The sequence below is a fragment of the Sinohyriopsis cumingii genome, chromosome 17 (assembly GCF_028554795.1).
Source record: "Sinohyriopsis cumingii isolate HCF-2022 chromosome 17, ASM2855479v2, whole genome shotgun sequence".
NCBI classification, from domain to species: domain Eukaryota; kingdom Metazoa; phylum Mollusca; class Bivalvia; order Unionida; family Unionidae; genus Sinohyriopsis; species Sinohyriopsis cumingii.
Genome location: NC_142977.1, coordinates 79,130,844 through 79,145,824, shown reverse-complemented (window position 1 = coordinate 79,145,824; position 14,981 = coordinate 79,130,844). Strand labels below are relative to the sequence as shown.

At 34.6% G+C, this 14,981-nt stretch overlaps 1 protein-coding gene across 1 annotated transcript in view; it reads left to right on the top strand.

The window, feature by feature from the left end:
* Positions 1-13,887, top strand: part of LOC149779296 (uncharacterized) — a 13,895-nt gene extending 8 nt beyond the window's left edge. The window contains exons 1-3 of the mRNA XM_089938598.1: positions 1-385; positions 864-1,058; positions 9,204-13,887. The exon at positions 1-385 is cut by the window's left edge and continues 8 nt beyond it. Coding sequence (XP_089794724.1) covers positions 23-385; positions 864-1,058; positions 9,204-9,590 — 945 coding nt within the window. The 5' untranslated portion in view covers positions 1-22 and the 3' untranslated portion in view covers positions 9,591-13,887. The remainder of the gene's footprint in view (positions 386-863; positions 1,059-9,203) is intronic.
* Positions 13,888-14,981: the final 1,094 nt, after the last annotated feature.

The window sequence follows — 14,981 nt, the reverse complement described above, 5'->3', positions numbered from 1 at the left end:
CACTCATTTCAAAGCTGACAAAATGCGAGTTAGATTTCCTGCGACGGTATACATATTTTGTGCTGTAGTAGTATGTGTCTTGGTGTATCTTTTCGGTGCTAAATATGTGCGGTCAGCTTTCTCGGCAGAGACAAAATGTCTACATCAGAGGAGCTTTGCACCAATGATGATTCGTTTACAGAGGAACTCTAGTTATGATTACAAAGCAGCAATGAAGGAGTTGAATGAAGCTCGAGTTCCAATGGATGATCCACGTCTGATTCAGCTGATCAGAGATTACTACATTGACCCCCCATCGTTGGAGCCTTATCAACTTGACAATCCTGAGAGGGTAGACTATTCCGAAGGACAGACTCCATTTGTAGACAGCCGACTAAATTCCATTGTAAGTGAAACTTTGGTCATTACTGTAAGTTTAGTATTGATTGCTCTTATTGGTAATGAGTACATAAGTTATTGACCCAAACTGCCGCGATATAGTGTGTTCCCCTTGTACGTTGTATTGACGCATTTGTATTAAAATTACTTTATTTCTTTACATTATTCTCGTTTTTCAGATTTTATTTATAGAGATGTACATTGAAGATGATGTTTTGCAAAATATAAATATGTTCGCTAATATACTTTCTCAAGAAAAATTAATTACTGAAGGATTGTCAAGAGTGATTATATATTTGCTAGCTATTTATACAATTTGTTTCTAAGTTTCTGATATGAAATATTCACTAAAAATCTAGCGTGCATTTTATGCATGCTAACGTAAAGGTGTGTCATCTAATTCCTTTCTAATTTTCTTATACGAGTTCATTGTCATAGGAGATATCCAAAAAGAGAATAACATTTTATATACAACCTTTTAACAGGAAGATAGGTTCTATGTAGAAGCAGGTGCTCTCAATGGGGAACATGCCTCCAACACCCTGTTCTTTGAGAGGGTCCGGAAGTGGAATGGACTGCTTGTAGAAGCTGATCCTGATAATTATGCTGTATTGAAGACGAAGCATAGGAAGGCATTTACCGTCAATGCCTGCCTGAGCATCAAACAATATCCATGTGTGGTATGTTGTTGGAAGTTTGTAATTGCCCTTAATCATTACCATGTATGAGCCATCTTTACGGGGTAGAGAGTTGCCAGTGACTGCTTGTTATATCCAGTCTGTTTTTATTTTCAGTCCCGTTTGAAGGTATGACGTAAATTTTGTTTCTGCTTAGGTCTCACTGGATAATTTTGTATTTTGACACCCCCTAATTTTTAAGGGAGAAGGCATGAACCTAATTATCACAAGCCTAACATTTATAAGTTCACACATAAGCTAAATATGTAATGTGGTTTAGATTTACTTTGAGTTAGGCTTGGAAATAGGTTGGCTTGTTGGTGACTGCCTGTCATAGTTAGATGAGCAGTGGAGATCAAATGCGTAACTTGGGCTGCAAATGAGCTGCCGACTTGGCTTACGTATTTATGTGTGTCTGCTACAGAGGTAAATATCTAAAAATCTAGATGGTTGAAGGGTGATTAAAAGTATGCTAATTTGTTATAGTACTAGTGAACTTTATTCATGCATAAGGCACATATTGATCCTTTTAGCTGCCTTGTCACAGGAAAATATTCAAAATAGCTATTTCTTGTCAAAAATGAGTGTACAAATTAGGGGTTGGTGGCAGTGTTGGTTCAGTATAAAAACCACCAGTTGCATCAGGAATTAACCTGATTACTGCAGTCAAAATCTCACATGTATGCTTTCTACAAAAATCATTAGTTTGTTTTTATTTGTATCTTCAGTGTAAACTTATTCTCATTTTTCTGTAATTGGTCATTGCTGGATGAAAATTCACCAGATAAACTGTCCAGTGAGACCTTAGCAACGTTTCATTGACTTCATGAGTTAGAACCAGGTGTGGCACTATGCTTTTTTATCATAAAGAGTGATTAAGTTGAAGTTTCACCACTTTCGTGACAACTCTGACAGAGTTTGACAATATATTTAACTTGTTAATTACATACACAAAAACATAGAGAAAGCTAACCTTTAGCTTTCGTCATTACGCTAAGGACTTCAACAGCAGACTGGTGTGATCTCAGCTGACTATCAACATCGCTCAATGGAATGGCGAGCCATGTAAACAGATTGTCCTAGGTATGTGGCAGGCTGTAACGGCCCTCGTCCCTGTTCAGCGTCGGTCACTGCGCACGCTCACCATTAATCGAGCGATGTTGACAGTAAAGATCACATCAGTCTGCTGCTGCAGTCCTTAGCGTAAGGACGAAAGCTTCAGGTTAGTTTTCTCTATCTTTTGTGTGTATGTGACTGAAAAGTCAAACACAGTTTCAAATATGAATAAGCTTTCCCCCAATTGGACAGAGTTTTTTGCCTTGTTTGATTCCGAGTATTGCACTTGCAGAATGACGTAAGATTTTCTTAAGCTGCGCCAACAGATCTCTCGGCATATCATACCACATGCAGCCTTATCGTTATCTTTTGAAGTAGCTGACACAAAATCAAATATATTAGGCTAAGTCAATGCAAAATTATTGCTAATAAATATTACAGTCTTGTAAACGTACACGGCTACGATGCTAAACATTTCAAATGTTCATGGTTTCTGAAAAGGTTGCCAGCGACTAATGAAACGGCTGGATATGGATGCATTTCTAGTATGCAGTGAGTGTTTGATTGACTTACGCAAAGTCTTAAAAGCCTTAATACAGATATGGAAAAGGACAAAATAACCTTCTGTGATGATTTACCTCTTAAAATAAACAACATATGCCACTATATGACAGCGGCTTTTAAGGGAATAAGAAACGTTTGGGGAGGTGTTGTGGGGTGTGAATGGGATTAGATTGTGGGGGAGGGCGTTTGGTCTCTAATTAGTGAGTACAGACATGTTCGCACAAATGCATGTGTATTCACAGGTTGAACATGATCACCCAGAGCGCTTCAACAAACTAAATCTAAAACTATGAGCCCTAAATGCTTTGAGCGTTGATTAAGCTATATTTATTCTTATAGTAATAGCAAAGCCAAGCAATTCTCACCTTCGTGGAAAACAAAGACAAATTTGATATCAGTCAGAAAGAATATTGTATCACAAATTTTGGGATATGCTATCCTAACGTAACTTTGGATATCATGCACATTGCGACATAATATTGATTAAGTCGACATCTGCTGGAAGTAAGGGATCAGATTGATTCCTACTTACATAAACTATCAGCAAGTGAATTTTTATTGTATTTCCCCGAGACTTATATCAGCAAATTCATTTCTCAAATACAGTCACTGTTGCATCAAGTAAGGTACATGCAATGTTGTAATTCCCTATACTACGATAAACTAACGTTCAACAATAACTCACAGTTGGCCTGAAGCCAGTTATATCCCATTTTGGTATAAATAAAATGTTGTTGGTCCTATGGGCCACTGTTACTCAAAAACAAACGTATGGACATATGTAATTGTCATAGTTGACTTTGAAGCTGTGAATTGATATAATCTGATGCAAAGCAAATATAACGTTAGACAAATATAAACCCATCTGGTGTCAGAAATGCTTCCTGATATGCTGATGTTAGGCAAATATAACCCCATCTGGTGCCAGAGATACTTCTTAATGTGGTGACTTTAGGCAAATATAAACCCATCTGGTGCCGGGGATACTTCCTAATGTGGTGACTTTTGGCAAATATAAACCGATCCTGTGCCAGAGATGCTTCATAATGTGCTGACGTTAAGCAAATATAAACAGATTTGGTGCCAGAGATGCTTCCTAATGTGGTGCATTTAGACAAATATAAACCCACCTGGTCCCAGAAAAAGGCAACTTGTTACTGTGGAAAAGATAAATCCAAGGGAAATAACAGTTTTCTGATGCCTTAAATATGTTGGATGCAAAGAGTGTAGACTGCTTTAGAGCAAAAAAAAGGTTTCAGTCACATGTACAGTATCGGGCCAAAAGTGAGTAACCTTTTGTATTGACGTCATACGAGGGAAACTAACTTCATTGTTATTTCTCAACAATCTCTAGACAAAATTAGAAAGGAAAATGTAATGTGCTCAACTAACACCTTGCAATTAAATATTAGGATCTAATCACATTTTGTAATCACTTAGGTATTGAGTCTTACAGTCCTATGATGACACTATGACAGAGAGAGGCCCAAATGTCAAGAATTACACAAACGAGATCATCTCTAGTTTTAATTTCATATAGTCTTTTTGAAGCTTGGTTTTTATTGTCAGTCATGTTATATTCTATAGATACTGAAGTCCATGATCTGTCATTGTCAGATTTTTTTAATTCATTGTTTTATATCAATTTGCTAGTTTTGTTCTTCTGGCCACACAAAACAAATAATAATCCACCTGGAAGAAAGCTAATTCTCCATCTCGAAAAACTGCAGCATTACTGGTTACTTATTTTCATTCCAGTACGCTGATATTGTAGTCTAGGCCAATGATGTCTTGAATTGGAGGTAGATTTCCTGCACCATTGTTGGTAAAGCGCAATCAAAACATTAAAAAATGTTCTTGAATATTGAGCGTACACTGCGCGGGCTTTAAAACTCCCTTGCTATCTTTATCAAGTTTTCGCTAAACATACACTTCTGATCTTTGCCTAAAACAACCTTATTTTTATAAACAAAGATACTCTGTACCACTGGCTTTCAACTGTTTATTTATGTTTCGGATTACCCCATGAAACAGTTAAGAAATCTCTTGATCTTTCTTTCATTGAATAATCTGACTCTTCGCCTCTTTAATATTCTACTGTCAGTGCCTCAAGAAACACTATCACAGTCAGGCTCATTGAAAATTATAACCATCTCTTGGAACGATTATCTGGGACTATCAAATATTGCAATGGATACGACAAGAAAGCATGCTAACTCCCTAATTAAGAAATGTGTGTGTCCTTTCATTCATTGAATTGTTACGTGTTTAGGCTCTCATAAACAGTAACAGGAAAAAGTGAAGACAGCAAGCTTTTTAAAATTTAACGAATAATTTATTTCCCTAGAAAACAAGGTAGAAATGAGAAAGAGAACTTACGGTTTTAATAATCAAATCCAAAAATTATCCAAGAATAATCCAAGAATTAAATATTAGAAGTCCTATTTATAAAATGTTCTAATGAATTTGAGTTCGAGTCCCGACGAAAATCCAAAATGGAAGGCGATGACGCATACTGTAACCGGTATAGTATTGACGTGTCAACAGTTCTTTGTTGAACTACAGAAAATAATATTCCGGTGTTTGAATTCCGAATACAATTTTAATAAATGTCTCTGTCAAAGAATTTGTATGAGCTCTTAAATATTCCCAGGGAAAAAAATCAATCTCTTAGAGTCCAAATAATTTGAACAAAAATTAAAATTTAACTCCAACTGGTAACAACAGAAGAAGAACAAAACCTTGACGTCGATGTGTTTAAAAGCCCAACTGAGATTATTTCTCAATACATCTCTCTTAAATCTAATTACTGCGCAATTTCGGTAAAAGCAGAAATTCCAAATAGAGGCTATTTACATGTGTAAAGTCACGTACACCCAGTACAGCCTCGATTCCACCCTATAAATCCAAACTAAGAATGAATATATAAAGAAGTTGTTTACTTCAACTCTTATTAATTTTGTATCAAGGTGAGGAACTAGGTCAGCTTTTAGATACAAAGTTCTATTATTGGGAGTTTACCACAAAAAAAAAAACAGTCAGGTCAAACTTGAGTCTGGAAAATGTCAAGTTCCAGTAAACAAAATTACATTACTATAACATGTAATGGAATAAGAGATTTAAAACGAACAATCAAACAATTAAATCAAATCAAATATAAATTAAATCAGATATACTTAACATAATATTCTGACTCTTCACCTATTTGATATTCTACTGTCAGTGCCCAAAGAAACATTATCACAGACTCATTGAAAATTATACCCATCTCTTGGAACAATTATCTAGGACCATCAAAGATTGCAATGGATACGACAAGAAAGCATGCTCACTTCTTTTACTCGTGATTTGGGGTCTCTTCGCTTGTTTCTAGTTTTCATCTCCAACTCATCCACACGTACGTTTTATATAAATCTTTTAAAATATGTCTGAATTGTAGAACATGGCCTTATAGTAATTTGTAACTGTTTTTACTCGCAATATATTTCTTGGTCAACTGAATTATCATTTCCTTTTGGCGCCATGTTTTGTTTTACATCAACAGCGAGGTCTAAAAGTCGAAATCGCTGTATATTTGTATTTTAGTCTACGGCAAATATATTCATTAGTGCACACAAATCACTTCACATACTCAGTAACGTCAATTATTCTTATTCTGGTGGCTACTCACATTTTACTCTGCACAGTAGAATGTCAACGTTGAATAATGGAACAGATGGACTCGCTGCACAATGTAAGATCTGCAACCAGTTAAGCTGCTGCTCCTGAAATTGGAGTGATGCTTCAATAATAAAAAACGGCAAAAGTATGAAGACCCGTCCATTTCTAAATTCTGCTTGAACATTCAGATTATCTTGTGAAGCTATTGTACCGGATCAGCAGGACCACGCTATAGAAGCCTTGGAATCAGTACTAGAGACTTTAAGATGAGGGAGATGAAGACAGTCAATACGACCACAAACGATGATGTCCACAAGGATAGTTTTAATGATAAACCAAAATGTTGTACGTGAACTCTAGGAAATAAAATTCTGTGTCTGTTCCAGTAGTTAGAAAAAGAGAAACAAATATGACTTGTTCTCCTGTTATTACCAGCAAGATTTGGTTGCATGCATATAAGATATGTTATTTCCTTATGGAACACCGTTTCATCTATGCACTTCTTCAGCACTTTGATATCGGTTTGTTCTGCAGTAACATCATACGTAACAGTCAACAAAGTCTTAATTAAGGAAGGTAGAGTATTCAATCATTTTGAGCTAGGTCACTCTGCATTAAGTTTATCACATAATGTCAGGATTTTTTAGGGATGGATTGTGCCGGAATAGCAGATTTCTGACTTGCATATACTGGTCCACAAAATTGGTGAAAATTGCATATTGAAGATGCTCCTTTGACGTTTGAGATGTTATTGGGCTAGATTTATGTACATGAACATATAAGTGGTTTATAATTGTATTCTGCTAATTTTTTTATTTTTTTTTGGGGGGGGGAGACAATCGTTGTAGGAGAGTGAGACATTGTATATCAGAACCATTGAAAAACTGGTGAAAAGCTTTCTTTCCTTTAAATGCTGCTATTGACATTTCTAAATCAACTTTAACTTCTTTGATTTGGGGAGCAGCGTACAAGTGACATGTGCTTGCATTATGTCTCAATTAAAGACTATTTCTGGTTTTCACAACACGCTTTAAGTTTTTATGTTTGTGCAGAACCCAGTGATATTGCACAATGAAATATTAGATCTGACATAAAAACAGGGCTGTTTATTGATTAACAGGGATGGTGTATTGATTAAAAGTTATGTGTATTGATTAACAGGGCTGTGTATTGATTAGCAGAGCTGTGTATTGATTAACAAGGGTGTGTATTGATTAACAGAACCGTAAATTGATTAACAGGGATGTGTCATTTCATCCCTGATGCTGCATCACTGGTATGGTAAAACTTCGATCCAGGGTTCACTTTCTTCTGTAGAAACAAAACAAAAATGCACACATTCTGATGACATTATTGCGAAATGTTGGTAATACAGTGGAATATGGATCTAGTTTTCCTTTCTCCCTATAGTGCATGGAGTTAGTTCATGGAAACCCTTCGGATAGCAGTGGTAGATAATACAAATACGTCAATGGTTCTAGTGTGATTTTATTGTCTTGGTATCTCACCATTAAATAATCTAGTGTGATCTCCTTGTCTTGGTATCTAACCAATAAATAATCTAGTGTGATCTCCTTGTCTTGGTATATAACCATTAAATAATATAGTGTGATCTCTTTGTCTTGGTATCTAACCAATAAATAATCTAGCGTGATCTCCTTGTCTTGGTATCTAACCAATAAATAATCTAGTGTGATCTCCTTGTCTTGGTATCTAACTAATAAATAATCTAGTGTGATCTCCTTGTCTTGGTATCTAACCAATAAATAATCTAGCGTGATCTCCTTGTCTTGGTATCTAACCAATAAATAATCTAGTGTGATCTCCTTGTCTTGGTATCTAACCAATAAATAATCTAGTGTGATCCACTTGTCTTGGTATCTGACCAATAAATAATCTAGTGTGATCTCCTTTTCTTGGTATCTGACTAATAAATAATCTAGTGTGATCTCCTTGTCTTGGTATCTAACTAATAAATAATCTAGCGTGATCTCCTTTGTCTTGGTATCAAACCAATAAATAATCCAGCGTGATCTCCTTGTCTTGGTATCTAACCAATAAATAATCTAGCGTGATTTCCTTGTCTTGGTATCTAACCATTAAATAATCTAGTGTCATCCCCTTGTCTTGGTATCTAACCATTAAATAATATAATGTGATCCCATTGTCTTGGTATCTAACCAATAAATAATCTAGTGTGATCTCCTTGTCTTGTTGTCTTGGTATCTGACCATTAAATAATCTAGTGTGATCTCCTTTTCTTGGTATCTGACCAATAAATAATCTAGTGTGATTTCCTTGTCTTGATATCTAACCAATAAACAATCTAGCGTGATCTCCTTGTCTTGGTATCTGACCAATAAATAATCTAGTGTGATCTCCTTGTCTTGGTATCTAACCAATAAATAATATGGTGTGATCTCCTTGTCTTGGTGTCTAACCAATAAATAATCTAGTGTGATCTCCTTGTCTTGGTATCTAACCAATAAATACTATGGTGTGATCTCCTTGTCTTGGTATCTAACCAATAAATAATCTAGTGTGATCTCCTTGTCTTGGTATCTATCCAATAAATAATCGGTTGAGTATTATGCTACCCAAACTGAATTGCAAGAGTTCAAATCTCTTCAGCATCTGCAGCTAGAATATGGTACATTTTCCCTTGGTTGGCTACAACAGGTTTTAACAATTTATTTCTTGTAAGCAGCTGATATTTTTGTTTCATATCCACATGTATAAAACATCCAACTGAATTTGTTACAGCCAGTTAAAAATGAATCATGATTAAACTTAATTAATCGATTTTTATAATATTAATTGTGTTTATATGTGCAACTTTAAATTAATTATGTTTCTTTGTTTCTATAGGTTACTTTCAACAAAGGTTTTCAGCGTGGTCGAATCTATGACAATAAAGAAGCAATAGATTGGGTCAAACGTGAACATAAACTCCCAGTCAACACTATCCAGGTTCAATGTTTTCCGCTATATTCTCTTCTGTTAGCACTCGGCCAGACCACTGTGGATTTTTTCAGTCTTGATGTTGAGGGAGATGAACTGCATGTGCTTGAAACAATACCATTTGACAAGTTGAACATTTCAATGATGTCTGTTGAATTTGTCCATATCGTGGGTGGGGATCAACCTTTGAGGTCATTCGTCGAGTCAAAAGGTTACGATTCAGTGCTAAAAGTACAGCGCTTTGATGGAGGAGTAAACGATATTATATTTAGAAAGAAAGGGTTGACTAATTAGGTACAAGTATATTGTAAATTAACTTATTGGTATGATTTAGCATCTTGTTGAGATCCTATTATGCTGCCAAAAATTGCGATGTCTTATAACTCAAATCTAAGAGTGTAAATAGGGGCGGTTTATAAATCCTAATGTGAGAAATGTGAGGAAGTTGGAGCACCTTTACATTTCTTGACTCTGAAATATATGCACTGATGAATCGTAGAGTTTTAAGACGTGCAATAAATAACAACCGTTTGTCATGCTGAAATTAATTAAAATTTCAAATAAGTGAAATTTACTATACATTAATATATTGTTTGATAAGAAAGACGAATGCTACGACTTTTGAATATTATGGAGCATTAGAAAAAGATGATAATGTTGGAATTGTGAGTTGTAGGAACCGCAAAGGCAGAGTTACATTCTATCGCAAAGTTAGCATCAAGATATTATATGTGTGTGCTTCCTTGAGTTCTCGCGAGAGAAAAAAAATGCGTTCAAGTTTTCACATCTATTTAGAATAATTTAAATCATTTTTAAGCAAGCCATTTTTTCAACTGTTAATTTAATGAATTTTGAAGACATCCAGTTACATTTGTTCCGCCCACAAAAAACTGACACGTTGAAATTTCTATTCCAAATTAAACGTATCGGAAACAATTGACGAAACTCTTTTTGATGAATGTCTAAGTGGTTTACCTCAACTAAATGAAGAGAATAATACTATCGTATCGTGCCAAAAACCAAAACTGAAATTTGGAAACCAGTAAGTATGATGCAAAACAATAAATTGTCTGGACCTGACGGATTAACAAAAGAGTTTTGAGCCACGTTTTTTAAACTTTTAGGCGATACGCTTGTCATAATATATAATTTTATTTTTTAATCAAACACTTGGTAGGATTCTAAAAAACTGTCATATATCACACTGTTATGCAAGGATCCTCAAAATTCCAGTAATATGTAAAATTGGAGACCTATATCGTTATTGAATTAGATTACAAAATTTTATTAATTTTTTTTTTATTACAAACAGACCAGGAAAGGTTATGTCAAAAAGTATTCACCTCGATCAAACATGTAAAGCTAAGGGTCTACCTATAGTCACTTGATAAGAAATATATGTGATTATATAGAACGGAAAGATATATCATGCGCATTTATATGCATAGACCAAGAAAAAACATTAGGGAGGGTACGCTTCAAGATTGTGTTGAAAACCTTAGAATCTCTCTGGTTTCACCCCGATTTTATTAAATGAGTCTTCATTTTCTACACCGATATAAGTTCATCTGTCAAAGTAAACAATGTTATTTCAAATCCGTTTCAAATTTCAAGAGGAGTACGTCAGCGTTGCAGTCATTCCCCCATTGATACGAAACAGTACACGAATCTTTTGCAGCCAAAATTCGTAGCGACCAATATATCATAGGCATCCAGGTACCATGTGCAACAGAGACCTGTAGAATATCCCTTTACGCGGAAGACAGCACATGTTGCTGTTGCACGGATAAATCCATAGAACGATTTTATTTTGGACACGCATGTATGAAAAGACCTCTGGGGCTGAGATAAATTATGGTACATCTAAAGGTATATTTATGAGAAAATGACATAGCCGTAGTGATAACCCTTTCGGCATTTCATGGATTCATTTAAAAAAATCGTAGGTTCTCTTTTTGGTAATGACTTAACCCCCGATGATCACTTGAAGAAAAGCTATAATAACTTTGAAAGTACACTATGCCATCTTTCTTGCTTAAATCATAAGTATGTCTTATATTTAAGTAACCAATATGAATAAAAATATAAGTTCGAAAAACAGCGATGCAACTTGTCAATTTGCAAATGAGATTGCGATTACTCGCAAAGGTTAAGAACCGCAATTTATTGCGGACGCAAAAAACAGGGCTGTGTAAAGTTCATTCATTCCGTCAACTCATAATTGCTTGCAGTCAATCTTAAATGCGTTGGAAATGCAAGTATGTGTATTTGTGTGTGATATAAATAAAATATATGTATAATACGCACACAGTATCTTTGATGTACCAGTTGTATACATTTGTCATTACAAGGAAACAGGGCAAGCCTCGTTTCCTTGTAATGAAAAATGTATAAATTGGGTATTATATCAATGATACAGCGTACATTATATATATATATATATATATATATATATATATATATATATATATATATATATATATATATATATATATATATATATATAATCTTAGCTTGTATTGTTAAACATTTTGTGAGGATTCATCTTGTCCGGAACTATAACCTTATAATTAAAGTAAATCACAATAACCCACTTATATGACGTCACGACTTTGGTTTCATTACCATGTTGGTTATTTTCCATGCTATAGTCACGAAACTAGATGAGGATATGTATCGCAATCAGTACCGTAATTTTACAGCAACAGCTGGTCACTGTGACTAATGCTTCATATTTTTACTGGTTTTGTTCAACGTTAATGCATTTTGGTACATGAACACTGTACACTGTATAGATACTGTTCTATTTACAATCATGAAACGTTGTAAGGGGATACATATTGATACATCCATATTACCACAAAGGGCCTATGGCCTGTTTTTCATGCTCCAATTGCTATTGAAATATTATGTTTATAGTTCTTGTTTTGCACTAAGTCACGTGAGGCATCTATTGTGGTGGCTAATTAATTTGATTGTTCATGGAATCATGACGGTAACGCAGATTGTTACTCCAAGGTTACTCAAAGTTAGATATCTCCTAGAACTCTGCTTCAATGACTCAACAGTGATGATCTCTTCTGGAAAGGTTCTGTAGCAGTCATTTGAGACAAAATAGAAAAAAAACAAGCCTTGTTTGTATCAAGACATTATGGTACCTCCACTTCAAAAGAAAAACAAACTGGCTATTGTACATTATGGTTATAAGCTTTGCATGCCATGTCATATGGGTCTACAGTGTTTTAAGAGTTACATGTCATGCCATATTGGTCTACATTGTTGTAACACTTGCATGATATGACATATGAGTCTACAGTGTTTTACGACTTGCATGTCATGCCATATGGGTCTACATTGTTTTAAGAGTTGCATGTCATGCCATATGAGTCAACATTTTTGCAATACTTGCATGTCATGCCATATGGGTCTACATTGTTGTAACACTTGCATGCCATGTCATATGGGTCTACATTGTTTTAAGAGTTGCATGTCATGCCATATGAGTCTACATTGTTTTACGACTTGCGTATCATGCCATATGGTTCTATATTGTTTTACGACTTGCATACATGTCATATAAGTCTACATTGTTGTAATACTTGCATGCCATGTCATATGGGTCTACATTGTTTTAAGAGCTGCATGTCATGCCATATGGGTTAACATTGTTTTACGACTTGCATGTAATGTCAAATGGGTCTACATTGTCGTAATACTTGCATGCCTTGTCATATGGATCTACATTGTTTTAAGACTTTTTGGACATGTCGTATGGACCGACAAACGCGAGCCCTACGTCACTTTGATGTTTATAATGACTGCTGGAGATTACAAAAGCTGCAGATAAATTTCATGTTTGATCATACGTTACTTCTAACAAATCAATGATCAATTTATCCTTGATATCTTTCTCCACGCGGTTTCCAGAATGAAAGCTTATATCAAAACAAAAATCGTTTGATATCCAAACCAGCAAGAATTTTAGTGAAAAACAGAAATGAATGCTTCCAAAATTGGATCCCATAAATTGTAAAATTAACTTATTAATTGGTAGGTGGTCACTAACTGTTAATATATACTAGACCAAATTGATCTAAATGGCAATGGTGATAATCGTTTCACAAACCATATAGTTTATTTATGTTCTCAGTCCCTTAAAATTGTTATCTTACGATATGAATATATATAAACTTTTGAAATTGACACTGATTATTGCCCGGATTATGTTAATTTTAACTTGGGCAAGGAAACATTCACATGCAGATGTTGTCAAGAAACAGGAAATTTGAGAATGTTTAATAGGCACATGCAAATAAAATGAAACTTCATACAGACATGTAAAAATATATAATTCACCTCTCCAATGGCAGGTATACATTAAAAGAAATCAAATGTAAAGACCGGAAGAACAGCGTTCCTTGCGTTTTTAAATTGTGAATTCTGCTTTGGAAAAGAGGGAAGGAAATTGTTGCTATGCTTCTCAAAACTTTTTAATGTTGACATTAAGCTTTTGTATTATATAAATATATTTCAATTTAAAATTTACTCTTTAAATATTCTGAATGACGGTAATAAAGTAGCATTTATAGCATTCGTGTTGAATGTTTTCTCTTCAGGTGTGTTACATAGTAGACATGTCTTTTATTTCAGTACCTTTAACGTTTTCTTTCAGGTTTTGACTATACAAGCAGACTGAATAACATTTGCTCAGAATAAAAGTTGTAACTTCAATGTACAGACAAAATAATTTACATTATTCTTTTTCAGAATATCTCTTCAAAGTTTAATAATTGTGCACGTGTTTGTTCATGGCTTGGTAAAGGAATACTGAGACTATGGCATTTATCACAAATTAAACAATGCATTTATGGCCTGTTATTACTCTCGCTTGCAGTGTTTCCTGATGCAAAATACTCCTTATACACTTAAAATACACTTGGTATAGTGTTATGTGTGTCTATATTTTTGTAACTCCTGGTTCATGATTTTATTTAATTTTTATAAATCTTATTCATGGCTGTAATGTGTACATAATATCTTTAGTTCAGCTTGGCCAACGTGAGTTGAGTATAGTATAATATAGGATTTATAAATAGATGTTTACATACTTGTTGACATGTAGTAATACAGATTGTAATAATAAGACTTAAAATGGTAACTATGGCTAAGTTTTTTGATGGGATATGGAAATTTCGAGACTATTTATGTGGTTTTCCATTGGTTGTGAGGGGTCGCGTGAATATGCTAAGTTCATCAAAATCAATACTGTATGCTTTTACATGTAGTCTAATGCGAAGTACAGTCGCAATATAAGGTGTACGTAAAAAGAAAACTAAGCCGTCAGTTTCATTCCGATTTCTGGAGTCATTCACACTTTTTGTGTTCCTGATATAAGTCTGCATGCATACGTGTTTTATGTGTACTTAGATATTTTTCGAGATGAAAAATAACTGTTTGGACTGTTCAGTGGTGAAAGAAAGTGCTCAAAATTTGGAATGCAATAGTATTCTGGAACTATTATAAACTATTCGAAAGAAATCTGGACAACGCCATCTTGTCATCGTCACGGTTCTTGGAGGACCAGTATATTTCCGGTATTGAAAATGTAAAGGGACTTTTCATTCGTTTAGAACATTCATAGACCTTTATAAGGACTAATTTGGATTTACTTCATTATCCTGTAAG